The sequence below is a fragment of the Pan paniscus genome, chromosome 21 (assembly GCF_029289425.2).
Source record: "Pan paniscus chromosome 21, NHGRI_mPanPan1-v2.0_pri, whole genome shotgun sequence".
NCBI lineage: Eukaryota > Metazoa > Chordata > Mammalia > Primates > Hominidae > Pan > Pan paniscus.
The window spans coordinates 38,320,451-38,346,810 of record NC_073270.2 but is presented as its reverse complement, the minus strand read 5'-3'; the positions used below and the strand labels follow the sequence as shown (position 1 = coordinate 38,346,810).

General features: G+C 51.2%; 1 protein-coding gene across 1 annotated transcript; it reads left to right on the top strand.

The window, feature by feature from the left end:
* Nucleotides 1–1,909: 1,909 nt before the first annotated feature.
* LOC100971103 (uncharacterized protein C20orf203) lies at nt 1,910–24,847 on the top strand. Its single transcript, XM_055104472.2, is given in 4 exon segments — nt 1,910–4,183; nt 4,320–4,490; nt 4,492–5,943; nt 14,491–24,847. Coding segments are annotated over 3 exon segments (585 nt in total). The 5' UTR covers nt 1,910–4,048; the 3' UTR covers nt 4,771–5,943; nt 14,491–24,847.
* Nucleotides 24,848–26,360: the final 1,513 nt, after the last annotated feature.

The following is a 26,360-nucleotide window of genomic DNA, read 5'->3' as shown; positions in this document are numbered from 1 at the left end:
CTATTGCCTAATCCAAGGTCATGAAGATTTATGTCTATGTTCTCAGAGTTTTATAGTTTTAGCTCCTACATTTGTTTTCATCCACTTTAATTTTTGTGTATGGTGTGAGGCAGGGGTCTGACCTCTTTCTTTTGCAAGACTGTGTTTTCCCCATTGAATTCCACCATTAAATATGTTCGGCTCTTGAAGCTGAACCAAATGTGAGGGTTTATTTCCGGACTCTCAGGACTCTTATTTATATTTCATTGATCTCTATGTCTGTCCTTATGCCAGTACCACATTGTCCTGATTACTGTAGTTTATTATAGTAATTTTTGAAATTGGAAGTGTGTGCACTCCAACATTGTTCATTTTTTCTTCTTCTTTTTTTGGGGAAGGATCTTGCTGTGTCACCCAGGCTGGAATGCAGTGGCACATTCTTGGTTCACTGCAATCTCTGCCTCCCAGGTTCAAGTGATCCTCCCACCTCAGCCTCCTGAGTAGCTGGGACTACAGGCGCATGCCACCACACCCAGCTAAATTTTTGTATTTTTTGTAGAGATGAGGTTTCACCATATCACCCAGGCTGATCTCAAACTCCTGGACTCAAGTGATCTGCCCACCTTGGCCTCCCAAAGTGCTGGGATTACAGGCATGAGCTACCACGCCTGGCCCACTATTATTCTTTTTCAGGACTGTTTTAGCTTTTCTGAGTCCCTTAAATTTCCATATGAATTTTAGGATCAGCTTGTCAATTTCTCTAAAGAACCAAGTTGGAATTTTGATGGAGATTGTGTTGAATCTGAAGATCAATTTGGGGAGTCTTGCCATCTTAATGGTATTGGGTCTTTAGATCCATGAACATTGGTATTTTTCCATTTATTTATGGCATCTTTAATTTCTTTAAACAATGTTTTATAGTTTTCAGATTATAAGTTTTGTACTTATTTTATTCCTAAGCATTTTATTCTCTTTGATGCTAGTATAAATTGAATTATTTTCATAATTACATTTTTGAAGTGTTCATTGCAAATGTGTAGAAGCTCAATTGATTTTTGTATATTGATCTTGTATCCTGCAACTTTGCCAAACCCAATTATTAGTTATAACTTTTTTTTAGTGGATTCTTTAGGATTTTCTCTTTTTTTTTCACTCCATCACCCAGGCTGGAGTGCAGTGGCGTGATCTTGGCTCACTGCAAACTCTGCACCCCAAGTTCAAGCAATTCTCGTGCTTCAGCCTCCTGAGTAGCTGGGGTTACAGGCGCACACCACCACACCTGGCTAATTTTTGTATTTTTAGTGGAGACATGGTTTTGCCTTGCTGGCCAGGCTGGTCTTAAACTCCTGACCTTAGGTGATCCACCTGCCTTGGCCTCCCAAAGTGCTGAGATTACAGGCATGAGCCACTGCTCCCAACCAGGATTTTCTATATATAAGATCATGTCATCTGCAAGTAGGGATAGTTTTACTTCTTCTTTTGCAATCTAGATGACTTTATTTTCTTGCCATTGTACCCAGTACAGTGTTGAATACAAGTCGTGAATTCAACTTTGCCGTAAGAGTGGACATCCTTGTCTTGTTCCTGGTCTTGGGGAAAGCACCCAATCTCTCACCATGAAGTATGATACCAGCTGTAGGAACGCTCTTCTTAGAACTCCCCGAAAGATTGGCTGGTTTACACCCTCAGTTCTAGCAGTGTGCAAGCAGGAGGCCTAGTCCCCCAACCCTTGCCAACACAGTAACCCCAGGCTTTAGAGGCAAAGAACCAAGCCTGGGAGGGAAGTGCTGCATGCTATGTCACACAGATACTCAGCGACCTACAGTTCAGCTGTCCATATGCACTGGGAGTGAGCCCTGGACACTCAGCCTTCCCTCCCCTAGGGTGGGATGTCTTGAGACCCCCTAAAAAAAAGCATTGGTACAGAGGAACTTCTGGGTTCTGTTCTTGTATTAGTCACTGGCTGTGCAACTGTAGGCAAGTCACTTCCCTCTGGGCCTTGGTTTTCCCATCTGTGTAGTGGAAAGAGTGGTCCACCTTGAAATCTTCCAACTCTGACCATCTCTGCCCCACCCACCCTTAAATTCACAGTGGCTTCAGCATCCACTACTGCCCAGAGGAGCCACCAGAGGGCGCCCCAGACCATCATTTGGCCTAGCTTGGGTGCAGGGTGCCCTGGGGAGGCTGAGAGCAGCGCCTATTTTCCAGGAGCTGCTAGCTGTGCTTGCACAGACTTCCTGTGGCTAGACCCGCCCGCTCCTCTGGCTGAGCTCTGATCTCCAGGAAGGGAGTGATCTCCAGGAGGCACCATCCCCAAGGCCAGTGACCTAGCACTCACCCTGCCCGCTTTGGGTTGCCGCCTGAGGCTCAGGCTTTGCAGCATCGGGGCCAGCAGCCTTGCATCTCTCAGCCTTGGGAGGCTTCCACCATCTCTGAGAGGGCCTCTCACCAGTGCTGCATCCTCTCCCCACCAAATTGCCCAGCAGCAGGAAGCCCCCCAAACTGGTGCGTGTCTGGCCACCTGGAAGGGGGACCTCACTGTCCTTTGTGGACGTGAATGTATTCATGCTGGGGGTCTGGACAGTGTAGTCTCCAAAACCACAGCATCTGGGACTCCTAGATACCTCCAGGATAGATCCCAGAACCTTCGAAGCAGGAATCACAGAGGTCAGGGACCACCCAGAACTTCCCAAAAAAGCCAGAGGAGGCTCCATCAGCACCCCCATGACCCCCAGGGCTGATTTTATCCTTCAAATAAAATCAAAACCTTTGCTTTGCAAATTGAGCTCCAAGACACAGCAGCATCTCCCTGCCATCCCAAGAGTCTCACCCCAGCCCCTTGCATGGAGGGCTGCTGGGCCCCCTCTGATGCCAGGGGTATTTGCTTTTTTTTTTTTTTTTTTTTTTTTGAGATGGAGTCTTGCTCTGTCGCCTAGGCTGAAGTGCATGATCTCAGCTCACTGGCGCAATCTCAGTTCACTGTAACCTCTGCCCCACCAGGTTCAAGCGATTCTCGTGCCTCAGTCTCCCAAGTAGTTGGTACTACAGGCGTGCACCACCACGCCCAGCTACTTTTTCTATTTTTAGTAGAGACGAGGTTTTGTCAAGTTGGCCAGGCTGGTCTCGAACTCCTGATCTCAAGTGATCCTCCTGCCTAGGCCTCCCAAAGTGACAGGTGTGAGCCACTGCATCCAGCCACATTTGCTTTGCATTCTAGTTATTTGCATGTGTGTTTTCTCTCTCCTTCCAGACTGGGGTCCCCTTAAAGGCAGAGTGAATCTCAGATTCATCTTAGTCCCTTCCTGGGGTCTTGTTCAGGACCCTGCATCCAGTAGATGCTCAACAAATGTCAACATAGGAATCCAGGTCCCATCCTCTCCTCACTCAAGGGATCCAAGGCTGCCTCTTCCTCTTCCGTAGTGGTGTGGCTTTGCAGAAGTCACTTAAGCTCTCTAATCCTCCTCCTCAGAGTGCCAGACTGCAGCTGCCACATGAAGAGGTAAGACTCGGACAGGCTAGGTGCCAGGTGACCCCCCAGTTCCCCAGACCTTTCAGATGGCAGTGGCTGGCTATTCAGGTCAGACCAGTTGCTGTGCTGGACACTTCAGCTTTGTTATCTCCTCCAGTCTTCTCAGAGACCCTTCGAGGTGGGCACTGTTGCCATCCCCAGCCTTGCAAATGGGGAAACCCAGGCATGTGACAATGAGCTCCCTTGCCTGAGGTCACGTTGGTTGGCAAAGGTGTCTGAGCCTACAGCCCTGCTTTGAAGTGACTTGGGGCAGGGATGAGCAGCTTCAGGGGGTTTTCTTGTCCACCCTGTAAGAATCTTCAAGGCTCAGAGATCATTTGCTCCAATTTTCTTGTTTCTTTTCCTTTTTTTTTTTTTGAACAGGGTTTCGCTCTGTTGCCCACTTTGGAGTGTAGTGGGGCGATCATGGCTCACTACAGCCTCAACCTTCTGGGCTCAAGCGATCCTCCCACTTGAGTAGCTACCCCGTGAGTAGCTGAACCCTCAGGCGCAAGCCAACACACCCAGCTAATTTTTTTTTTTTTAGAGAGAGGGTCTCCTATGTTTCCTAGGCCTGTCTTGAACTCCCAGGCTCAAGCGATTCTCCTGCCTCAGCCTCCCAACATGCTGGATCACAGGCAGTAGCCACCTCGCCTGGCCAGTTTTCCCTTTACAAAAACTGGAATGCTGAGCCCGGTAAGAAGTGCTGTCCCTGTCTCCCACACCTGGGCTGACACTGGGGACTGTTGGGAAATTAGGGAAGACCTAAAGCCCCTTGCGAGTCTCAGGTACTAAGATTCTATGATCTTCTTGGGGGCCTTGTTCCCAACAGGTCACATCAGTCTTGGCTGGACTCACTGCCCACCTCTGGGACCTTGGCGGTGGGGCGGGAAGGAGGACCTCAAAGGCTCAGCAAGTCCACCCCCAGCCCAGCCACCAGCGCCAGCCTCCTCCTCCGCAACACCCAGGCCCTTATCAGGAAAGGATTTGGGTTGGTGGGGAGGGGCGGGGGGGAAGTCGGAGGCCCCAGGCTCAGCAAGGTGGGTCGGAGAGATAGGGAAGTGGGGAGGGGGCTGCGGGCCCCTGCTGGGCGGGGGAGGGCAATGGGAGGGATGCCCAGAATGGGCACGGTGGGGGACTTTGGCCAAGCTCTGTCCTTGCTGGCCTGGACCTCAACATGTTTCCAGGACTCCTGCCTCCCATCCTTGCCAGGCAAGTTGCCTGCACCTTTAATTAGCAAGCAGCAGTTTCTCTCCAATTCATCAGGGTCTCTGTTTAATTAGCCGAGCCCAGGGCGCCCCCACCCCCAGCTCTGCCTGCCTGTCTTACCAAGGCCACCACCACTTCAGGGTGTCCCCTGTTACCACCCCCCACAATTATTCTGCTCCCCAGAGTGGGGGATGGGCCTGGCACGCCCAGCTGAAACCTCAAGGAGATTCTGGGCACCGGCGCTTGTATTCAAGGCATCCAGCAAACACGATTAGGGACCGAGGCTGCGCCAGGCTGGCTCTGGGTAGAACCCCGGCCGGACATGCGGGGCAGGCTCTGGTCCTGTCCAGCTGCTGGAGAATGGCTTCTCCCTTGGGAGGCGCTGGCACATCTCTCTGGCTTGGTCCCTGGGTGCTGGGAAGAGGCTGCAGTACTCCTGTGTGTCACTCCCACCCCACATCCGGAAAGGGACACCATGTCTTCCTCTTCCTCTCTCTTCCAGAGCCCAGAAAGCTCCTCTGAGAATGCTGGACCTCAGGACAGGGGCCCATGCTCTGCACCCGGCCCTCAGCAGCCAGATCCTAGAGGCCCAGTCCAAGCTGTGGGCCAAGGGAGCGGGGCGGGCTGAGGCCTGCTTTGTGTCGGCAGGGTCTGGGGAATTGGGAGCACTGGCGGGAGCCCATGGTCCGGGGCCGAACCAGCCCCCTTCTGTTTCCCTGAAGAAGGGTGAGGCTGAGGGCCCCCGGAACAGAGCCCCTGTGTCATTCTGTGCAGGGCCGGGATAGCCACTAGTCACTGTGGGCAGAAGCAAGAAGCAGAGGCTCAGGCTCCGTCCCAAGCCTGTGCTCCTGCTGGGCTGTGGATGGTGTGACCCACTGTTTCATAGACTGAGAACATGGAGGGACTGGCATTTGCTGTGTTACCCTGTGGTGCCATCAGTGTGTTGTGACAGGGGCAGGAGGAGTGTGCTAGAACCCACCCACTCTGGTACTGCCCATCTCTGTGGCCTTGGGCCAGCCACCAAACCGTACCATGCCTTAGTTCCCCTATGATTCATAGCTGCTTCATGGGCTGATGTGAGGATTAAATGGCTTACTGTGTGTTGGGTCTGGTTTTGTTTGACTTTGTTTTGTTTTTTGAGACAAGGTCTCACTCTGCTGCTCAGGCTGGAGTGCAGTGGTGCAATCACAGCTCACAGCAGGCTCCACCTCTCAGGCTCAAGCGATCCTCCCATCTCAGCCTCCCTGGTAGGTGGGACTATAGGCACGTGCCCCATACCTGGCTAATTTTAAATTTTTTGTAGAGATAGGGTCTCACTATGTTGCCCAGGCTGGGGCTTACAGTGTTTAAAGCACTTAGGAACACTGTCTGGCAGGAGTCCTTGATAGTCATTGGCTGTTTTTGCCATTCTTTCCTCTCCTTTATCCAATCAGCACTCCTTGCCAGGTATGAGGAAATTGATGTCAGTGGGAGAGGCGACCTCCCTGCTTTTCAGAGTTTGCCTCCTCATGGGAGAGGCAGCTGAGAACAAATGAGTAAGGAAGAACACGGTTTCACCGGAGTAAAGCCTGCGGCTCATCAGTGTAATGTACCAATGTCACTTTCTTGGTTTTGACCACTTACCATGGTTAGGTAATAGGTTGACATAAGAAAAAACTTGGTGAAGGGCCAACAGGAACTCCCTGTACTATCTGTGCAATATTTCTGTTGCAAAATAATTTCTAAGTTATTCCCTAAAGAAAGTTTATTGGCCCGGCGCGGTGGCTCACACCTGTAATCCCAGCACTTTGAGAGGCCGAGGCAGGCGGATCACGAGGTCGGGAGATCAAGACCATCCTGGCTAACATGGTGAAACCCTGTCTCTACTAAAAATACAAAAAAAAAAAACATTAGCCAGATTTGGCGGCAGGCGCCTGTAGTCCCAGCTACTCGGGAGGCTGAGGCAGAAGAATGGCGTGAACCTGGGAGGCGGAGCTTGCAGTGAGCCGCCATCACACTACTGTACTCCAGCCTGGGCGACAGAGCAAGACTCTGTCTCAAAAAAAAAAAAAAAAGTTTCAGGCAATGGTTAGTGCCATGAAGCAAACAATCAGGGGCAAGAGACAGAGAGAATAGGGATCGGGGCATTTCGGGAGGGGTGGTCCAGGAGAGCCTCTGAGGGAGGCAAAGCTGAGCAGAACCTGAATGATGGGAAGGGCAGGGAAGGAGGAGGGAATGGGGAGTGCAAAGGCCTGGAGGCAGGATGGGCTTAGGCTGTTTGAGGAAGCTGGGGAGCCTGGGCTCCAGATCCCACACCCCTGGCCACTGCACTGGACTGGGAGAAAGGACCCCAACTCCGGAGTCAGCTAGACCGGGGTGTGATACCCACTGCTGCCTCACTGTGTGGCCTTGGGCAAGTAGCTGCCACTCTCTGTTACCTGGATCTGCTGCCAGGGATGGAGGAAGAAAGCCTGCTCCTCAGAGGGCACAGAGGGTGAGAGAAGTGGGTAGGGGCTAGCTTGCCTAGGGTGCTGTAGGTGCCATCAATGGATTGGGGAGATACTGTGAGGGACCTGACGCCCTCTGAGCCTGGAAGGGTGGGGGAAGGCGATGCCCCCTGCCGTGGGTGGTGGGGCTGGGGAAGGAGCTGGGACCAACACTCCTGCACTCCAGGCTATGCACCTGACCCTGAGCAATCCCCCGACCCGTGGTAGTTTCACCCTTTCAACTCCGGGTGGGGAACTGTATCTAGCGCTTTCCACACATTAGTTCTCCATTTTACTTTTTTAGACATAGGGTCTTGCTCTGTCACCCAGGCTGGAGTGCAGTGGCATAATCTTGACTCACTACAGCCTCAATCTCCTGGGCTCAAGCAATCCTCTCACCTCAGCCTCCTGAGTAGTCGGGACTACAGGCGTGTGCTAAAATACCCAGCTAATTTTTTTAATATATTGTAGCAACAGGGTCTTACTATGTTGCCCAGGCTGGTTTGGAACTCCTGGCCTCAAGTGATCCTCCCACCTTAGCCTCCCAAAGTGCTGGGATTACAGGCATGAGCCACCAAGCCAAACCCTAGTTCTTCTTCTTCTTTTTTTTTTTTTTTTTTTTTGAGACGGAGTTTCACTCTTGTCTCCCAGGCTGGAGTGCAATGGCAGGGTCTCGGCTCACTGCAACCTCCGCCTCCCAGGTTCAAGCAATTCTCCTGCCACAGCCTCCCCAGTAGATGGGATTATAGGCACATGTCACCACGCCTGGCTAATTTTTGTATTTTTAGTAGAGATGGGGTTTCACCATGTTGGCCAGGCGGGTCTCAAACTCCTGACCTCAGGTGATCCATCCACCTTGGCCTCCCAAAGTGCTGGGATTACAGGTGTGAGCCACTGCACCCGGCCCTAGTTCTTTATTTTAATCCTTATAGTTACCCTGGGGGAGGCATGAGCCTCTCCACTTATGGGTGAGACAATGGAGGACAGAGACTCACATCAAGTGTCATGTGGTGAGTGACCAATGTGTGCTAGATGGAGAGACCCTCCTGGCCCTCAAGGCTGTGCCATGGTCTTGCTGGGAGACATGGGGTAGTTGAAAAGGGCCTGGGTACGGCATGGGTGTAGCTGTGGAGGGATGAGCCAAGCAAGTGGTAGGAGCTGGCCTGGGCACCCAAGGCATGCATGGGGCCTCTGGCTAGCATGAGTGCGTGTGTCAGGCCAGGGGAGCAGCTCTGTGCAGTCATCATGTAATCAGCTGTGGTAACAGTAATAATGCGTGACTGCAATACACAATTCTGAAGGTGGCAGACAACCTATAGGGACAAGTTAGGGCTCCCACGCTTTCCCCAACTGTTTCCCTCCCCAGAGATGACCTCTGGGGCCTATTCCTTGTGTTTCCTTCTGGAGTCAGCCTAGACAGCCCCATCTTGACCACAACAGCAGGCCATCAGTGTGGGCCTTCTAGACACCACCTGCTAGGAAGCCCTTGACACAGTTTAATCCTCATACTAGGCCAGACGTGGTAGCTCATGCCTGTAATCCCAGCACTTTGGGAGGCCAAGGCGGGTGGATCACTTGAGGCCAGGAGTTCGAGACCAGCCTGGGCAACATGGTGAAACCCCGTCTCTACTAAAAATACAAAAATTAACAAGGCGTGGTGTCATGTGCCTGTAATCCCAGCTACTTGGGAGGTTGAGGTGGGAGAATCGCTTGAACCCAGGAGGCAGAGGTTGCAGTGAGCTGAGATTGAGCCAGACTCCGTCTCAAAAAATCGAGCGAGACTCTGTCTCAACAAAAAGATTGAGCGAGACTTTGTCTCAAAAAAAAAAAAAAAAAAAATTTGGGATCAAGCAAGACTCTGTCTCAAAAAAAAAAATCCTCATACTGACCCTTACCTTAAGGCCCACTCTGTTTTAAATTGGAGAAAGCAGAGACACAGTCAGGTTAAGTGACTCACCCAAGGCCACACAACTTACACAGAATTTGAAGCCAGGGACTCTCTGATAGCACTGTGTAGATGGAGAAACTGGGGTACAGAGAAGTTGAGGTGTCTACCCCAAGTGACCCAGTGAGGAAGCTGGGGAGCCCAGGCTCCAGATCCCACACTAATAGTCTAACACTTCCCCATCCTCAACACTGCTGGCCACTGTACTGGACTGGGAAAAAGGTCCCCAACTCTGGAGTGAGTCAGACCCAGGTGTGATGCCCACTGCTGCCTCACTGTGTGGCCTTGGGCAAGTAGCTGCCCCTCTGTGACCTGGATCTGCTGCCAGGGATGAAGGAAAGAAAGCCTGCCTCTCAGACAGCCTGAAGATGGGTGGTATGGTGGAAAAGCTCGGAGGGCTTGAAGATGGGCAGTGTGGTGGGAAAGCTGGGAGGGCTTGGTGCTGGCTCTCTCTCCTCTCCAATGTCTGCTTCTGCGCTGGGCAGGAGGACGTGTAGCAGTGCAGAGGAGAGGTCTCGCAGGAGAGGAGTGCGGGGACCTGGCCCCTGCCTGCAGCCACTCAGCCAGTCTGTTTGCTGACCCAGAAATTCTGGGAAGTCCCAGTTTGGGAGAATATCCCCCCAGGGGGGCAGGGTCATCAGGGAGAGGAATAGGGGTTTTGCAGAGAGGTTTGTATGATGGGCCCCCCTCCCCTCCATACACCCCCAGCCTGAGTGCCAGGATTCTGGAAGGTCAGTGAGCCGGGCGGGATGCCAGGCAGGAGGCTGCACCTGAGGGCAGCTGGGAATGATCACAGCATTCAGACAAAGACTTAGGCATGGCCTTTGGCTTAGCATACCCAGAAAATGGATTTCTCTACCTGTCTTCCCTGAACAGATGATCAGAGTACTAGGGGCTAAAACAGCTCGATTCTCCAGGACATCGAGCGACAAACCCAAGTGCCAGTTTCTCCATCCACAGTGTGGGCTAGGCTGTTAGGGGCCAGATCACATTAGCCCCCCAACCAATTCCTCTCATATCTGAGGCCCTGAGAACCTGGCTTAGGAATGGGAAGGGGGCCTGGAGAGCGAGGTGTGGCACAGGGTTTGGGGCGTGTGGTGGCACTGGGGCTGGCGAGCCAAACCCAATCTTGGAGCTTGAGTCCTAGCCCTGCTGCATCCCTGGACATGTTAATTTACCACTGAGAGCCTCAGTTTCCCCCATCTGTGAAGAGGGATTATTATCCGAATTGAGATCTCACCATACAGGTACACGATGCATGACACATCACTGGTGCTCAATAAATGTCAGTCTCCTCCCTTGACTAGCTGACCAAGCTCATTTTCCAAACCTCGCAGGGCCTAGGGAAGAATTTTGGCCCTTGTCCTGTGTTCAAGAGGCCACTTTCTGGGAGATGTAATCTGGTTGCTGGATGTTAGATTTGCTGAGATGTTTACAGGGAGATGTGAGGGGCTACTTGAATGGGGCACTTTCCCAATTAATTAGGCTCGGGGTCACAGGGCCTCCCCTGCAGGTGCCCCCAGGGGACTCCTGATCCTCGACATCTCCCTTGCCTGAGGCTGGGCTGGCTCAACCCATAGGGCTTCTTTTTGGCAACTCCTTTTTCTTTTGTGTTTTGTTTTGTTTTGGTTTTTGAGATGGAGTCTCGCTCTGTCGCCCAGGCTGGAGTGCAGTGGTACGATCTCAGCTCACTGCAGTCTTTTCCTCCAGGGTTCAAGCAATTCTCCTGCCTCAGCCTCCCTAGTAGCTGGGACTACAGGTGTATGCCACCACACCTGGCTTATTTTTTGTATTTTAGTAGAGACAGGGTTTCACCATGTTGCCCAGGCTGGTCTTGAACCCCTGAGTTCAGGCAATCCACCCGCCTCGGCCTCCCAAAGTGCTAGGATTACAGGCGTAAGCCACCGTGCCTGGCTACAACTCCTTTTTCTAGAAGGCTCCTCGCAGACGCCACCTTCTGTCCTGACAACCTTCTGGGTATTCTGTCTGGTTTGGGGTAGCCAGAGGCGGCTGTGCGGGGTAGAAAGGGACCTGGGCCAGTCCTGGCTGGGCAGTCGTGGGCGTGGGGTATCCCTGGTGTGGCCTTCCCACTCTGACCCTCTCTGATCCCTGCGGCAGGGCTGAGAGCACCTCACAGGGCCATGATGCTTTCATGGTGGTGAGTGTGAAAGGGTTTTAAAAACAGAAAGGCACTTTTTCTAGGTGATGATGATGATTTTTAGCAAATCTTCCCATCTTTTCTGTGATTCACGGAAGCTGCAAGATAGAAATGACCTTGACCATCATTGTTTTCTAGGAGGATGTTAAATCGACCTTGGGCAGAAAAGGGTGTTCATCGTCAAATAAATTTGAGAAACAACAACGCAAACATCCACAGAGCTCTTCACTGCAGGGTTTCGCAGAAACTTTCGTGTGTGTGTGTGTGTGTGTGTGTGTGTGTGTGTGTGTGTGTGGTTCCAGGAAGCGGCTGGGTCTACACTAGCACCCAGGCCTATGTGACAATGGTGCCCTTTTTTATTTTCCTAGAGCATCCAGTGAGTTAGAAGTCTATGGGATCCACTTTGGGAAATGCCAGAATAGTCTTAACACTTTCCCGTCCTCCACATAGCCCAGCTGGAAGAATCCGGGGGCATATGGGAGAATCTGGGGTTCAAAGAAGTTAAATGAATTCAGGAGATGCTCTGGGCTTTATTTTAAGGCTGAGATTTTAACTGGCATTTTACCTCTATTAACCCATTTAATCTTCACAGCCACCCTATAAAGTAAGCATGACTGTCATCTCTGTCTTCCAAAGGATAAACTGAGGCACAGAGAGGCCAAGTGCCTGCCCAAGGTTCACAGCTGGTAAAAGATAGAGTAGGACACTGATCCCAGGCTGCCTGAGTCAGAGGCTGCCCTGGCACCCCCTCCCAGCCTGTCTTTACCACACAGGTTCTTGGAGCTGCCTCCACCAGCAGCCACATTCTCACAGCACTGGGCCGAGGTGCACCTTCGTGCGGCGGCTGGTCTCAGGAGAGTCTGTGACTCCATTTCACAAGGGGACAGGCTCTGAGTACAGGGTCTGGGGATGCCCTGTGGGTGAGCCCTCCTGCCCACTGTCTGTAGCCTCCCACCGGCAGCCTGGCCCCACAAAGACACAGCCTTAGGGTCTCATTTCGTTCTCACTCTGGTTGTCTCCATTCTACAGGTGAGGCTGTGAGTGAACCGAGGCTCAGAGATGGAGAGTAACTTGTCCATGGTTACACAGCAAGGAGATGGTAGGGCTGGGATTCAAACCCAGGTAGTCAGAATCCAGAGCTGGGTGTTCAAGATGCAGGCGCCCTTGGTGATGAAGCAGTGAGTTTCTGGGGCCAGAGGCTGGCAGGGACACACCCCACCAGTTCCCTGCCCGCCTCTGACCAGCTGCCCCCCTTACAAGCCCCTAGACAGATAGGCTTATGGGTTCCCTGCTAATCTCCCTGGCCTCTCCTTCCCAGCCTCAGACAGGCCAATAGTCAGTCACGTAAAAACAGGCCAGATAGATTACTGCCACCAAGGACACGAGAGGCAGTTGCCTGGTGGCCTCTCGCCGCGCCAAAAGTGTTATCTCTACCTCCTGGAGCTGGGCCTCAGCAGTTTCTTCCTCCTGGGGTGTGGACTTCTTGGTCTGTGTGTTTTTTCTTCCCCTTTGGCTTACTCGTTCCTAGAGATATACTTGTCTGTCTGTCCATCCATAGACATTCACTGGACACTTGTGGGCCAGGCCCCAACAGGACTTACTCTTCCACCTGCTCAGAGCAGGGCCAAGTCCGCAGGGGGCTTCAAGATGTCCCTGGCGGTGGGGCATATGCCATGGGGGTGTGTGCAGTGTCCACCGTTTGATAGTAAAGCAAGGGCCAGACCTGGCTCTAAATCCTACTTCCAACAACTTAATAATAAAGACACAAATAACCCAATTTTGGTTGGGCACAGTGGCTCACACCTGTAATCCCAGCACTTTGGGAGGCCAAGGCAGGAGGATTGCTTGAGTCCAGGAGTTTGAGACTAGCCTGGGCAACATGGAGAGAACCCGTCTCTACAAAAAATACAAAAATTAGGCGTGGTGGTGTGTGCCTGGTGCCTGTAGTCCCAACTACTCAAGAGGCTGAGGTGGAAGGATCACTTGAGCCTGGGAGGTGGAGGTTGCACTGAGCCGAGATCGTGTCGCTGCACTCCTGCCTGGGCAACAGAGTGAGACTCTGTCTCAAAAAAACAAAAACAAAAACAGAAACAAAACAAAAACAAATAACTCAATTTTTAAAATGGCGATACGATCTAAACATATATTTCTCCAAAAAAGATGTATAAATGGCCAATCAGCAAATGAAAGGTGCTCAATATTATTGGCTATCAGAGAGATACAGATCAAAACCACAATGAGATACCACTTCACATTCACAGGATGGCTAGAATAAAAAAGACAAGAACAAGTGTTGGTGAGGATATAGAGAAATTGCAACCCTCATACACCGCTGATGGTAATGTAAGATGGTGCAGTCATTTTGGAAAACAGTCTGGCACATTCTCAAAAGTTTAAACATAGAATTATCATTTGACCCAGAAATTCCACTCCTAGATATATAATTGAGAGAATTAAAACATATATCTACACACAGACTTACACAAATGTTAATAGCAGCGTTATTCCTAACAGCCAAAACGTGAAAACAGCCCAGTTGTCCTGAATGTCTGTTTCTTTCTTCCTTTTTTTTTTTTTTTTTTGAGTTTTTGAGTGCTCTGTCACCCAGGCTGGAGTGCAATAGCGTGATCACGGCTCACTGCAGCCTTAAACCCTCAGGCTCAAGTGATCCTTCCACCTCAGCCTCCCTAGTAGCTGGGACTAAAGGCTACTCCACACATGCACCACGACACCCAGATAATATTTTGTATTTTGTATTTTGTAGAGACAGGGTCTCACTATGTGTCCCAGGCTGGTCTCGAACTCCTGGCCTCAAGCAATCCGACCACCTCGGCCTCCCAAAGGGTTGGGATTACAAGCGTGAGCCACCACACCCAGCCTGAATGTCTTTCAATATGATGAATTGACAGATATAATGTGGATATTATTGGCCATGAAAAGGAATAAAATACTGATCCATGCTACAATACGGATGAAGCTTGAGAACATTATGCCAAGTGAAAGGAGCCTGTCACAAAGATCACATACTGTGTGAATCCATTTGTATGAAATGTCCAGAACAGGGAAGTCCATAGAGACAGAATATGGTTGCCTAGGTCTGGAGAGGGGGGTTCTGGAAAATGGGGAGTGACTGCTAATGGGCAGGAGGTTTCTTTTGGGAATGATGAAAATACTCTAAAGTTTGTTGTTTTTGTTTTTTTTTTGTTTGTTTTTTGTTTTGAGACAGAGTCTTGCTCTTTTGCCCAGGCTGGATGGAGTGCAGTGGCGTGATCTCAGCTCGCTGCAACCTCCACCTTCCGGGTTCAAGTGATTCTCCTATCTCAGCCTCCTGAGTGGCTGGGATTACAGGTATGCCACCATGGCCGGCTAATTTTTGTACTTTTAGTAGAGATGGGGTTTCACGGTGTTGGCCAGGCTGGTCCCAAAACTCTTTACCTCAAGTGATCTGCCCACTTTGGCCTCCCAAAGTGGTGGGATTACAGGTGTGAGCCACTGTGCCCGGCCTGAGAATGCTCTAAAGTTGATTATGGTAATGGCTTCACAATTCTGTGAGTATGCTAGCAACCATTGAATTGCATGCATTAAACAGGGGAATTGTATGTGATGTGAATTATATCTCAACAAAGTTGTTATTAAAAAAATTAGAAAATATGGATAAGCAGAAAAAAAGAAAAGAATTGTAAGGCCCTTGATCCTACCACCTAGGGATAACTATTGTTAATATTTTAATGATACTCTCCCAAATTATACTCTGTTGGCCTATGGACTGCTTTTCATTTAATAATATGTGGTAAACATCTTTGATGTCAATAAATACACATCTACATAAAAACAAATTCTACTTCCACCACTCCCTGGCTGTGGGACCTCTTGGAGCCTCAGTCTCTCCATTTATAAATTGGGGTAACCGAGGACCCACCTCCACAGGAAGTCGTGAGAATGAAAGGAAGCAGGCCGCCCACGAATGGCACATGGTACAGACCCCAACCCTTGGAAAACACTCAGGAATCCAAGGGCCTGTTATGATTACGTGTGTGCCAGAGTGGAGTGCTCCGACCGGGCACAGCTCATTTCTGTGTGTTCTGTATGCTTCAAACATATCATGATTTACATAGCCATAGTTTCAAAGTAGGGGGGCAGTGGCCAAGGTGGCCTTGGGAGAGACTGGAGGTGGCCATGGTGCTCGGTGGACAGATACACCCTCCCTGAGCACACCCACTGTGTGCCTGGCACCGGCTCTTGTTGTCTCCTTTAATCCTCACAGTGACTTTTTTTTTTTTTTTTTTTTTTTTTACTATTTAAAAAAATATTGTTACAGGGTCTTGCTATGTTGCCCAGGCTGGCCTCAAACTCCTGTGCTCAAGCGATCCTCCAGCCCTCACCTCTTGAGTAGCTGGGACTACAGGCCAACACCACCATGCTCCTCATAATGATACTTATGAACCCCATATTACAGATGAGGAAACTGAGGCTCAGGGAGGTGCAGTGATTTGCAGGGTGGAGCTGGGGTTCGTTTCCAGGTTGGCCTGGTTGGAAGCCCATGTTCTGCCCACTTCTTGGCCTTCCAAGGAGGGGCAGCTTTGAAAGGTGTTTGTACTGTCCAACTGAGACCGTTATTGTTTCCCAGACTTGGGTAGAGGGAGAAACATCCAAAGGAAGAAGTCACTGTTCCCATATCTCAAAGAGCAAGGATTGTTTTCAGCTGAGCCTGCTGTGTGCCGAGCCCTTTGCTGGGCTGTGGAACACTGTCAGGGACTACACAGGCTCGTGGCGGGGAGCCAGGCCAGCCAGGGGAGCCAGGGCTCTGCATCCTGGGTAGGGGCTAGAGGCACAGGCTCTGGAGCCAGATAGTTGGGGCTTGTACCCTCCCTCTGCTGGTGGCTTGGGCAGCTACCTCGCTGCCTGAACTCTGTTTCCCTGTTGGAACTTGTTGGGTGTAAGAATTAAGTAAGTCAGGGCATCTTGAGTTGCACAGCGCAGCTCCTGACACAGAATATACACTTGGTATCACCAGGTGAGTCAGGCCGACATTGCCGGGAGCGCAGGAGGAGGGGCCTGGGACAGGGGATGCTGCCCACCCCCACTTTCTGCTTCTCTCCAGGGCCAGTGCATGGCAGCCAGCCCATGTGGAGGCCTGGAGACAGGTGGTCCACGGCTTCTGTGGCCATTTTTCAGGAGAGAAGAGGAAGCAAGGACAGCTTTGCTGAGAAGTTGGCCTCCATCTCCCCAGTCAGACCCGGTCCCTCCTGTCCTCCAGTTTTGTGCAGCTGTTTTGCATTCAAGCACAGCTCCTGCCTGGCTCTGGGTCTCTGTCCTCTTCCCTTTGGTTACCCTCACCTCTTCCAGGGTGGCCACCAAGTGGGACCTCAGACTCCTCTGGTGTCCTGGACCTGCTGTAAATCTCAGCAGACCACCTCTGTGACCCTGGGCAAGTGACTTCACCTCACTGATCCTCCTTCCTCTTCTGCAAATGGAGTCTCCAGCACCAGGGTTAGCAGCACCCTCCAGAGTCTGACTGTGACCCCCAGTTTCTTGCTGTGGTCCCCTGAGCAAGTCACTTAGGCTCCCCAGCCTCATTTGCAAAATGGAGACAATTACATGTCAGAGATTTGAGAATTAACTGAGAAAACATACATGAAGCACACAGAACAGTGCTTGGGACATAGCAAGTGTTCAATATATGTTGGCCATGGTTATTACAGTCCAGGCTTTCTTTTAAGGCTGTTGCAAAGAGCTCAGGGTCCTGCCCCAGAGAACCCACCCCCAAATGCCAGGTCCTTGGCTTCACATACAACCAGGCATGATGGCTCTTTGAGTCCTCACCCTGGCCTCTGCCCCTCCTGCCATCAGATTGGGCACTCTGCTTTGTATACACACACACACACACAAGCACACATGCAAACAACAAGTACACAACGCACACACACGCACAGGCACACGGGCGCACACACACGCCCATACATGCACCTGCACACACACAAACACAGGCACACACACAGGCACATGCACACACACCTACACCCACACACATGCACATGCATGCATGCACACACAGTGACGCAGAGGGCACTGATGTCTGTTGAACAAATTAAACAAAAGACCAAATGTGTGAGAAGGCCAGGAGGCTCCATCTTTTGCAGGAAAGCAAGGATTCATTCATTCAATGAATTCTTACTGAACACCTATTATTCTAAGCATCAGAAATACCTCAGTGATCAAAACAGATAAAAACCCCTGCCCATGTGGAGCTGACACTGTAGTCCAAGAGACGGACCCTAGTGAAAGTGAACAAATGACATGGAGAATGTCAGTCAGTGATACATGCTAGGGAAGCCTGTAAAGTGGGGGTGGGGAGTGGGGAGGCTATCATCTGAGATGGCAGTCAGGGAAGGCCTCATGGAGGAGGTGACATCTGAGCAGATTTGAAGGAGGCAAGATTACTGTTTCTTTGTCTACTCATTCGTTTCTTTTTCTTTCTTTCTTTCTTTTTATTTTGAGACAGTCTTGCTCTATCACCCAGGTTGGAGTGCAGCAGTGGCGTGATCTTGGCTCCCTGCAACCTCCTCTTCCTGGGTTCAAGCGGTTCTCCTGCCTCAGCCTCCCCAGTAACTGAGACTATAGGCGCCTGCCACCACGCCCAGCTAATTTTTGTATTTTTAGTAGAGATGGGGTCTCACCATGTTGGTCAGGCTGGTCTCAAGCTCCTGACCTCAGGAGATCCACTTGCCTTGCCCTCCTCCTAAAGTGCTGGGATTACAGGCGTGAGCCACCGCACCCAGCCCTGTGCTCGTTCATTTCTTCTTTCCTCTAGGCAGTGAGCCAGCGTCAGCAAGCCTGTCCTTGGGCCTCTTCTGTGGCCTGGCCTTGGCAGAGTTGGGGAGGTAGAGAGCAGCCCAGCCCCTGCCCCTGGTGACTCTCAGGCTGCTGTCTCCCGGCAGTGGGAGTGTGAACATGTCCTGCCCACCCAGTGAGAGTCAACAGAAGCCAGGGTGACCAGTCCTCTTGGTTTGCCCAGGCCTGAGGGGTTCCAGGACACTGGACTTTCATTGCTAAAACTGGGCAGTCCTGGGCAGACCAGGATGAATGGGTCACTCCAACAGAGGCTGCCCTTGGTGCCAAGGGGCAGAGGAAATATCAGGGAAGTCCTCCACTTCTCTGAGGATGTCAGGTTTGCAAGGGACATGGAAGAGATGTATGCCCTCCCTGGGTGAGCGGGGAGGCCAGAGGTTCCATGGCCCAAGTCCAGCAGCACATGGGGGGCGCAGGTGGGTGTGAGGACGAGGCTGTCTTCCAGGGCTCAGTGAGCGATGAGGCAGGAAGGGATGACAGAGGCCTTGCGTGTCTGCAGAGGGGCTGTGCTGACTATTGGCAGCCAGCCTCCAAGTAGGTGGGCAGCTCCTCTGTGTTAGCATTTTAGAAAGGCCAGCGCTTTGCTGTGCAAGGTTATCCACTGGGGCCAAAGGCAGAGGGGAGCAGCACCGTGTCCTTGCTCTCCCTTTCGTTGATTCCAGCAGGCGTTAAGCACCTTCCAAATCCCCAGCCCTGGCCAAGTGTTCAGATGTCTGCACTAGTTCAGCAAGACAAAGTGAGAGAGAAAAAGCAAACTGTGGCAAATCTAAGCGAAGGGTGTTCATTATACCATTATCTTTGGTTTGGACATTTTCGAAATAAGATATTGGAGGCGGGAAACAAATAGAAATAAATCCTGGGCCCTATAAAGCCCCTGGGGAAGAAAGAGGTAAGGCAGGTCCTTCCCCCAGCAGCTCACCATCCAGGCAAGTATCTGGGCATGCACACCCGTTGTTCAGTGGCAAGGGTGCTCGGTGTGCATGACCTCCCCAGTGGAAGGACCCTGAGGGGGGCCTGGGGGCTGGGGGAACTGTGCCAGATGGAGAGAGAAAGCAGAGGGCATTCAGACAGGAACGGCAGGAGTCAGAGCACGTGGGCTCACTGTACACAGGATGGGAGGACAACACGTCATTCCGGGTGGCTCCCTGGGGGTTTTTGCTGGGCTGGGAGGCATGGCTCAGGAGGATGCTGGAAAGAGAAGTTGTGGCCTCATGGAGTTGCCTCCTAGAATCTGTCTCTGAAAATGAAAATGTGAGACTGGCCCACCATTACAAAATCAGAGAACACAGGAATGTTTCTTTTAGACAGGGTCTTGCTCTGTCACCTAGGCAAGCGATCCTCCCACCTCAGCCTCCCGAGTAGCTGGGACTACAGGCACACACCACCATGCCCAGCTAATTTTTGTATTTTGTAGAGACAAGGTATCCTCATGTTGTCCAGGCTGGTCTTGAACTCCTGGGCTCAAGTAATCCCCCCACCTCAGCCTCCCAAAGTGCTGGGGTTACAGGCATGAGCCACGGTGCCCAGCCGAGGAAATTATTATTATTATTTATTTATTTTTCTTTCTGAGATGGAATCTCACTCTGTCACTCAGGCTGGAGTGCAGTGGTGCGATCTTGGCCTTCTGCAACCTCCATCTCCCGGGTTCAAGCAATTCTGCCTCAGCCTCCCGAGTAGCTGGGATTACAGGCATGTGCCACCATGCCTGGCTAATTTTTGTATTTTTTAGTAGAGATGGGGTTTCACCATGTTAGTCGGGCTGCTCTTGAACTCCTGACCTCATGATCTGCCTGCCTCGGCCTCCCAAAGTGTTGGGATTACAGGCATGAGCCACCGCGTCTGGCCCATTTTTATTTATTTATTTTTTTTGAGACACGGTCTCACTCTATTACCCAGACTGGAGTGCAGTGGCACAATCTTGTCTCACTGCAACCTTCGCCTCCCAGGTGATTCTCCTGCCTCAGCCTCCTGAGTAGCTGGGATTACAGGCATGCACCACCATACCCGGCTAATTTTTGTATTTTTGGTAGAGACAGAGTTTTGCCACATGGGCCAGGCTGGTCTCAAATTCCTGGCCTCAAGTGATCCACCCACCTTGGCCTCCCAAAGTGTTGGGATTACAGGTGTGAGAGACCGCGTCTGGCTGAAATTATTTTTAAAAAGGAACTACAACCCCCAGGTTAGTCCATCACCAGAGATAACCACTGTGAAGCATTTGACACATTTCTTCCTAATATCATTTCATATATATATATATGCATATGTAGATCTCCTAATAAAAAATAGTTTGCCTCTTGCTGTCTTTTACCTACAGTTACATCAGATGCATTGTCTGGTGCCTTTAAGTAGTCTCTGAAATCTGACTCCTCAGCCTTTTGGATGACTCCAGCCAGTGGTGGCCCTTTGACAAGTGTGGCCCCTTCTTGTGGCTGGGCACAGAGGCTGTTTCACTCATTTTCTGTGATAAAAACACCGCAGTAAACATCCTCCGTCCTGCGTAACCTCATGTCCACATTGCTGATTGTTTTGTTGTGTTTTTTTCTGATAAATTTCTGGACATGAAATTCTCGGAAGCCCTGCTGGGCCCGGAGCTGGCTAGGTACTCAGGGGAGGGTGCTGGGCTTCCTAGAGCCACGCGTCCACACCTGAGGACAGCTTGGACCCAGCTGTAAGGAACAACGTGCACTTCTTGAATGTCTCACGCTGTCTTCCACTGCTTTGTCCATGATGTCACAGTACCTCTCGCCTCCCCTCCCAATGCCTGTCTTGCTAATTCTTTCTTATCTTTCCAGACTCCAGCATAACCTTCTCCAGGAAGCTTTTCCAGAGCCCCCAGGCTAGGAACCTCCCCCCAACCCCTGAACTCAAGCCCCAGCAGCCCGTGCCTGCGCCATCTCCATCAGAGCTGCATCTCTCTGGGTCTCTGGGTAACAAGTGCCATTTCTTTGTTGTTTTCTGTGTCCCCCAAGGACAAAGCTCAGGCTGGATTCATCTCGGAATTCCCAACACCGGGGTAGAACTGGCTCATTTCAATTTCAGTCAATGTTTGTTGAGGAAAGGAGTGAAGAGTTGGACACATGAATGAACGCATGAAACAGTCCGGAGTGGGGAAGCTGAAGCTCAGGCATCAGGATCCGGGAGAAGCATCCAGTCCAGGCGGACTGGGTGGAAGGTTCAGAGCAGGGTCCCCAAGTCAGGAGTGGGGAGGCAGAGACGGCAAGACCTCCTTCCATGAAAGGAGGCTGGGACCAGGGGACCAGGTAGTGCAACGCGGTGAGGGGGCTGTCAGGGGGACTGGCCCGAGGAGTCAGAGGCAGGAGGCACCACCTCCTGCCTCTGACTGTCCTGCCTTGTCTGTCCTTACAGACAAGGACCTTCTACAAGAGGGAAACGTGTCATGGGCTCTGGAGCCCCTCTCCAGGTTCAAATTGTGACCCTGTGCCAGGGACAGCTTCTTTGTGCCTCAGTTTTTCCCTTAAAATGAGGATAATAATACTTCATTCATGCATTTTTTTCCCCTCAACAAACATTTGTTGTATGTCTGCTGTGGGCCCAGGACAGGAGGCTGAGAAGGAGCTGACCACAGTGGTCACACAGCCAAGCCCTGCTGCTGAGATCTGACCCTGGTTCGCCTGTCACAAGTTCTATTTGTGCCTCGTTGTCTGCCTCCTGGGGCTGTTATGAGGGCTGAAGAAGGGGCAGGCACAGAGGAGACACTTACTATATGATCATTGTCCTCCTAGAGTATCATCACCATCAGGTGGACTTCAGTGGCCATCCCAGGCCTCCACGGATCAACCACAAGATCTTGGAGAATGTCCTTACCCTCCAAGCCTCAGTTTACCTTTAGGGTGACCAACCATCCTGGTTTGTCCAAAACTGAGGGTTTTCCTGGCACAGTCCCAGGCAAACTGGCATGGTGAGTCACTGATATAGTTTGGCTCTGTGTCCCCACCAAATCTCACCTTGAATTTTAATAATCCCTACGTGTCAAGAGCAGGACCAAGTAGAGATAATTGAATAATGGTGGCAGTTTCCCCCATGCTGTTCTCATGATAGTGAGGGAGTTCTCACGAGATCTGATGGTTTTATAAGCGGCTTCCCCCTTTGCTCAGTATCACTCTCTCTCCTGCCGCCCTGTGAAGAGGTGCCTTCCACCATGACTGTAAGTTTCCTGAGGCCTCCCCAGCCACGCAGAACTGTGAGTCAATTAAACCTCTTTTCTTTATAAATTACCCAGTCTCGGGCATTTCTTCACAGCAGCGTGAGAACAGACTAATCCCGTCACCCTGGTTTCCTCATCTCTAACACAGGGACCACCTGCCTCCCAGGGCTGTTGTGCAGAACAGAAATAAGCCTATGGAAAAGGCAGAAAACCATGGAGCCAGAATTCTAGATCTGGTTACATGAATACTAAAGACTTTTGCATGCCATGGAATTCTATGCATGAAAAAGAACTAGGCGGTCCCGTGTACTGCTGTGGAAGAAGCTCTGAGATACATGTTTTTTATGTGAAAAAGGCCAGATACAGCGCACTTTGTGGGGAGCGCTTCTGTTAGTACCAAGGAGGGGGCAGGAACACACATGCACGTGCTCCAATGAGCACATGGGTTCTCCCGGGCAGGGACTGGGGGCTGAGGAGAAAAGACTTGTTTTTCACTGTACATCCCTTTGCTTTGTTTGAATTATTTTACCCCTTTGTTTTCAGTAGCTGGCCGAAAAACATCCCAAGCTTCCATGTGTCAAAAAGAACTCACTGAACAAGATTTAAAGGCCAAAGTTAGGGAGTAGGAAATGTGTCTAGCTCAGGGCCCAGCATCTAAGGAGTGCTCCATGAAAGGCCTTCTCCCCTCTCCCACTCCTGACCTTGCTGACTGCTGGGAGTGCAGGGGCACAGACGGGCTGTTGCCTCCCCCAGTGCGGTATTTGTGAGGCTCAAATGCAAGCCAAGGCTGGGGAGACTGCTCTGGGTTCCACGCGGCATCCTGCCTAAGCCCTGGGGGTCCTAGAGGTCACTGGCTCCCTTCTCTGCCTGCATGTCTCAGGTCGCCCTCTGGCCAGTTCTGAGGTCCTGCCCTGCCTCAAGGAGCAGAGGTGGCAGAGGTGGGCCCACCGCACAGGGTAAATGTCCCGGTTTCACATACCTCCAGATTGCAGGGACCTGCGTATGCTACTGCTGCTGTGGAAACCAGCTCTCTCTGGCTCTGGCCTTGGGGAGAGGGAGCCACAGTGGATTTAGGAAGAGTCTCCAGATGTAGCTTGAGACTACCAAACAGGCCTGACTCCCACAGACCCTGCCTCTTATGAGCGCCCAGACTCAGCCCTGCTTCAGGCTCCCAGCCATGTGGCCAGCCGCTTTTCTTCTTTAATTTTTAGCATCAGACGAATATTTCAGGAAAATATTCTCATTGTAAAATCTCAAACATTAATAAAATGTAGTGAATAAAAGGCCAAGTAATTCCTCTTTACCTCCTGAGCCCCATTCTGTTTAAACCATTGTTGTCAGCTGGTCAGTGTATATACCTATACCTATGCCATGCCTATACCAATACCTATACCAATATCTGTAACTATACCTATGCCACTACCTATACCTGTATCGTGCCTGTACCAACAGCTATACCTAGACTATCTATATCTGTTTAGATGTGCATATTGTGTTTAGGTATGCGTCTCACGTGAGTAGTAACATTCTGTGTGTTTTGTTCTGCAAGATGCTTTCTTTTTCTTTTTCGTTTTTTTTTTTTTTAGATAGAGACTCATTCTGTTGCCCAGGCTGGAGTGCAGTGACTCAATCTTGGCTCACTGCAACCCCTGCCTCCCAGGTTCAAGTGATTCTCATGCCTCAGCCTCCCAAGTCGCTAGGATTACAGGTGCACGCCACCATACCCAGCTAATTTTTGTATTTTTAGTAGAGGCGGGGTTTCACCATGTTGGCCAGGCTGGTCATGAACTCCTGAGCTCAAATGATCCTTCCGCCTTGGCCTCCCAAAGTGCTGGGATTACAGGTGTGAGCCACCGCACCCGGGCTATTTTTTTTCCCCTCCGTCCCTTCCTCCCTTCCTCCCTTCCTCCTTTCCTCCCTTCCTCCCTTCCTTCCTTCCTTCCTTCCTTTCCTCTTTTCTTTTTTTCAAACAGGGTCTCACTCTGTTCCCCAGGCTGGAGTGCAGTGGTGTGATCTCGGCTCACTGCACCCTTGCTTTCCCAGGCCCAAGTAATCTTTTTACCACAGCCTCCAGGTAGCTGGGACTACAGGCACACACCACCAGGCCTGGCTAATTTTTGTATTTTTTTTTTTTTTGTAGAGATGGGGGGTCTCACCATGTTGTCCAGGCTGGCCTCAAACTCCTGGGCTCAAGTGATCTGCCCGTCTCGGCCTCCCAAAGTGCTGGGATTACAGGAGTGAGCCACCGTGCCCGGCCAATGCCTTATTTTTCACTGAACAACGTGTCATGGACATTTCTGAGTCAGTGCATACAGACCTGCCTCCTCCTCCGTGCTGTGCAGTGTTCTGTGTGTGAGCTGGTCCATCCTTTATTTTCCCTCTGGCCTATGAATGGACATTTCCATTATTTCACTCCCACACACAGCCCTGAACAGGCCTCACTGTGCACTCCAGCAGTTTCTCCAAGATAGGTACCCAGCTGAACCCCTGGCACTACTGAAGAGGACGGGTACCAAATTTGTGATCGGTATTATACAAAAACTTGCCCTCTGGGAAGTCCAAACTAAGCTCTCCTTACTCTTGGACTTCCAATCACTCTGTTGGGTTGGCTTTTAAAGCTGGGCCAAGGAGAACTTTTCAACCATCTTGGCTTGCCCTGTTGGTGGGTGGGAGACAGGGTCCCCGGCCTGGGGTAATTTCAGGGAGAAGGGGAAGAACTCCCCCAGTCCCCAAATTTCTCTCCCATCTAAATGCCCCCCGACCTGAAAATGGAGATAATAATAGACCTTCCCTCACAGAGTCATTCTGGGGACGCTGTGAAAAACAGCCAGGATAGAGATCTGGTGCAGAGGGACAAGGACAATAACAGTCGTAGTGCGACGTCCGGAAGCCTCGCCACACCACCCGGAAGCTTCGCCACGCTCCAGGCACTCTTTGAAGGCCCCACCACCATCTTCTCCCTTATGGTGTCTGGCACCCACCATTGTGGTCACTTGCACTAATGCGAGTCCTACCAGTGGCTGGTGCTGGTTCTCACATGCTCCTCTGCATCACGCCTGATCCACATCACTCTAACCCAGTGGCCTGTGAGTCCCCATGGCTGACATTAGCTGCAGGGCTGGCCCAGAGCTCTCTTCCAAATTTGCATTCAGAATCCTTCCCCAATATACCCAATTAAAACCCCAGATGCTGTGTGGACAGCTGGATCCAAAAAGAGCTCTGGGATCAGTGGGACTTACTTACCCAGTCTCAGCTACTCCAAGATCTGGGAAACAGTGGGTTCTTTGGGCCTGGGCCAGGCCAGAGCCTCAGTTTCCCCATCTGTAAGATAGAGGTGGTTGCAGTCAGACTGGATAATTCCAAAGTGCAGTTTTGTTTGTCTCAGACCTCCTGCCCCACCCTCTCCAGCTTATATTCTCAGAAAACATGGTGCTAAAAGGAATGGCCCAGTCTTGGCTCCTATTAGCCTCTGTCTCAGGAGGACAGGGGAGCCCAGGACCAGGGAATCAGTCGGAAGTTCAAGTTCTACTCCTGACTTCAAGTTCTACTCTCCGCCTTCTAGCTGCAGCCCCAGGTGATGTTTGCAAAGGCCCCTGTAACTTAGTGGGTGCTTAGTCATGGTCCCTCCCCTTTCCATGCCTGGGCAGATCTCTGAGCCTCACTTCTCTGAGCCTCAGTTTCCTCACCTCTGCAATGGCTGTGCCTCCCTGCCTGGCCCAGTGCCAGGGCTGTTTGAAGCTAGCAGAGGATGCTGGATGGAAAGAGCTTTTCAGGTAGAAAACCGTGTGCTGTTGGGAAGATTTATTGCTGGGACTGAAAGTGGGAGGTCCAAAGGCCATCGAGGCCGAGACAGTCCCTACCCAGAAGGCTGTGCCAGGGACCAGGCTGCTCTCCCTCCACCCGCACTAGCTGAGCAGAAGGCCTTCTCCCTGAGGCCCTAATGTCTGGTGGTGAGCAGGGGCCGGGCTCTCTTTCAACAGATATTTACCCTTTTATTTTAGAGTGTCTGTCCCCCAAGCAGGGCCCTGGTCAGCGGCTCGATGACCAAGGCCTGGGGAGGGGCACAGGCAGCCTGAATCCTT